The following is a 3,113-nucleotide window of genomic DNA, read 5'->3' as shown; positions in this document are numbered from 1 at the left end:
AACAACCTCTCCCCCCACCCCCATGTCACGTTCTCCGTTTCACCTGACCCGGCATCACTCAGCAGGTGCCAGAGGATATCAGAGTGGCTGGCAATGTCGCTAGTGGCTAGGATACTGCAAGGTTAGTTTAGGGCTCCGTGGGTGTTTTCCAGGCCTTTCAGGGTTAAAGCTGTAGCTTCATTATCCAGTTCTCGCCCCCTATTTCATGCCAGAGCATAAGTATGCGAACATTAGGCGCAACTACAGCTGGTTTCTGGGGATTTCTCAATATAGGAGCTGTGAACCGCTGCTTGCTGCTTGCACTCACAGGCAGGCTTCAGAAGAGAGGCGGAGGTCCGCTATTGGGTTTCCTCCGGTAGTTCTTTAAATTGCTACTAAAAACACCTCTCAGAAGCAGAAGAGGCTGGGGAGGCGGCTAGGTGAGGCTGTCCCCAGATTTGGGAGGCCCGCCCGGGAAAAGCTGGAGGCGTACTCCGGAGGCCACCTTGGCACCAATAGCACCGTGGCCTGCATCGCTGCACACAGCGAGGTTCACGCGACGGGTGGCCGCTGCCTGAGCTCCAGCACCGGTATCGACCCTGTCCTCTTGGTCTGGATTCCACGCAAGGTCCGCGGCTCTCAGGGGCTTTGGCCTACCTGTCTGCGTTCCTGTCCCGAGGTGCGGGACCAGCCCACACCCGCAGCTTTCTCCTCATCTCCCACTGGGCGAGGATGTAGTTTCACTTTGTTTTTCGAATTCGTGGTGTGGTTTTAAGTCTACGGTGATAAGGTGCGGGAAGGGCGCACAGTTCGTACCGGTGAGGGCGCGAACGCAAACCACGATCTAAGAACCAAGGAGTGAAAACAACCCGCTTCTTGCGCAGATCCGGACGCGAGGCCCGCCTAGCCGGTCTGCACACCTCCCTCGAGCGAAAGAGTCACGCGTGACTCCGGGTCTCGTTCGGAGTCCTCCCCAGAAGCCCCCGATGTCCACTCTACTTCCCACGACACGTGCGCCCCAGGTCCCCACGCAGGCCCCGCCCCGCACGTACGTGCCCTTAACGCAGCCCGCGGCTGTCCTGCCCCGCGCGCTCGTGTCCACGGGGGGGGCGCTCCTGCCCGCCCCCCACATCCCCGCCGCGCCCCTGGGCCGGCGCAATCCTACACTCCTGACCCGCGGCGCGCCGCCTCCTACCTGAAAGCCCGCGAATCGGGCACGCGAGGTGGTCGAGGCAGCTGTGGGCAACGCGGCCAGATAGAACGCTCGGGGCGAGTGGCTGCGGCGGACTGTCCGGGAGCGCGCGCGCGCTCCCTCGGCTGACTCCAGGCCGGAGCCCAGCCCTGCTGCCGCGCGCCGCCCGCCTCGCCGCTCCTAATAACAACGGCGCCCTAGGTCAGGTGGCCGCGCGCGGACAGGGCAGCCATTGGCTCGGTGGGGAGCGCGGTGCGTCGCGATTGGCCGAGGGGTGGGGCTTAGGCAAAGGTGGGGCGGGGCCGCTCAGGGAGACTGGCTGGGAGGGGCGGGGGCGGGGCCAGGCTTGGTCCGCGCCTTTGTGCCCGGCGCGCGCTCTCCGCCCGCTCCGGCTGCAGCGCCCGCTGCATCAATAATTCAGAGCGGCGGCGGCGGCAGCAGCGGCGAGTGCGGACAGGAGGCGGCGGCAACAGCGGGGACTAGGCAGCAGAGGCTATGCATCCAAGTGCGGCTGGGCGGTCGCGGCACCCCTGAGGCCCGGGCGGGGTTCCGGGTACACGGCGCGCGGGGACATTTGTTCTGGAGTGCGAGGGAGAGGCGTAGTGGCCCGGGAGGCGTCGACAGAGCTGCGCACAGAGCTGAGGAGGGGGCTTCGGAGCAGGGCTGGGGAGGGGGGCGGCTGGCGCTGGCAGCCCCCGGGTGGGGGCGGGGTGGGCGCCGGAGGCGCGATGCTGGGCGTCGTGGAGCTGCTGTTGTTGGGGACTGCGTGGCTGGCAGGCCCAGCCCGCGGGCAGAATGAGACAGAACCTATCGTACTGGAGGGCAAGTGCCTGGTGGTGTGTGACTCCAACCCCACGTCTGACCCTACGGGTACTGCTCTGGGCATCTCTGTGCGCTCGGGCAGCGCCAAGGTGGCTTTCTCTGCCATCAGGAGTACCAACCATGAGCCGTCCGAGATGAGTAATCGCACCATGATCATCTACTTCGACCAGGTGAGTTGCAGCATCCAGAATGGATTGGTGAGGGGGTGACAGGGAAAGCGTGGAAGGCGGCTGTGGGATTATACTCTCCAAGGGCTCTGCAGAAGCGCGAGGCCACGCTCGGGCGACTCCGGTCTATCCCCTTTCGTTCCTGTCTTCTTATAGGTACTAGTGAACATCGGGAACAACTTTGACTCAGAACGCAGCACTTTCATCGCCCCGCGCAAAGGCATCTACAGTTTTAACTTCCACGTGGTGAAAGTCTACAACAGACAGACCATCCAGGTCAGCCGCCACCTGGGGGGTCTCAGTAGAAGGGGTCCTGACAGTAAGGATCTGTCCGAGGTTCTGTGGAAGCAGGCGGCAGAAATCGGTGGCATAAGCCCCCACTGCTCTGGGGACGGGTAGCAGGGCCTCATACACGGCTCTTGGACTTGCACTGCCCCTTAAGATGTCCAAGGTTCCTGAACGCATCCTTGAGAGACAGTTTCCTGCCTTCTCGTTCTGGACCCTTTTGTAAAGATCCCTGGGTTTTCCTTAGGGACTTTAGGGACTTCCTATAAAGGTTGTTAGCTTCACAGACAGCTAAGGCCTTTGTAAGGTCTCCCATGCTTGCTTTCTTGGCTCAACAATCCGCTGCAGCCCAAAGCCTTTCTGCCTGCTTTTCTGTCTCCCCCCCACCCCCCGCGGACAGAATCTCGTTCTCTAACCCCACACCCTTCCTTTGCAGACCTGTTTTAAAACTTGAATCTCATAGGGTGGACAGAGAAAAGGGTCGAGGTGGGGATGGGAGTAGTGGTGCTACTCCCTCCTGGGCCAGCCATGTCCGCGCCAGCACCCACCCGCTAGCCAGGTTCCCAGAGATGTCTGCGTTTCCTTAGAGCACCCGCAGAGGCCGAAAACGCGACTGGGGACAGGGCGCCTAGCCCTAGGCCGACACTGGCACTGCAAGGACACAAACA

The 3,113-nt window shown here is 62.4% G+C and overlaps 1 protein-coding gene across 1 annotated transcript; it reads left to right on the top strand.

The window, feature by feature from the left end:
- Nucleotides 1-1,882: 1,882 nt before the first annotated feature.
- On the top strand, nucleotides 1,883-2,735 carry LOC117702472 (cerebellin-1-like). Its single transcript, XM_076706478.1, has 2 exons — nucleotides 1,883-2,163; nucleotides 2,317-2,735. The coding sequence occupies exons 1-2, from the start codon at nucleotides 1,900-1,902 to the stop codon at nucleotides 2,557-2,559; spliced, it is 507 nt and encodes a 168-aa protein (XP_076562593.1). The 5' UTR covers nucleotides 1,883-1,899; the 3' UTR covers nucleotides 2,560-2,735.
- The last annotated feature ends 378 nt before the right edge of the window (nucleotides 2,736-3,113 follow it).

The sequence above is a fragment of the Arvicanthis niloticus genome, unplaced genomic scaffold, assembly GCF_011762505.2.
Source record: "Arvicanthis niloticus isolate mArvNil1 unplaced genomic scaffold, mArvNil1.pat.X pat_scaffold_824_arrow_ctg1, whole genome shotgun sequence".
Taxonomy (NCBI): Eukaryota; Metazoa; Chordata; class Mammalia; order Rodentia; family Muridae; genus Arvicanthis; species Arvicanthis niloticus.
Note: the sequence above shows the minus strand (reverse complement) of the source record. Positions and strands in the feature narration are given on the sequence as shown.

What these genes read in the sequence shown, in the direction of transcription:
- LOC117702472 (XM_076706478.1), top strand. Translation starts at nt 1,900, where the DNA reads ATGCTGGGCGTCGTGGAGCTGCTGTTGTTGGGGACTGCGTGGCTGGCA. An exon ending in TGATCATCTACTTCGACCAG is followed by an intron (nt 2,164 to 2,316) that starts GTGAGTTGCAGC and finishes GTCTTCTTATAG; the next exon opens with GTACTAGTGAACATCGGGAA.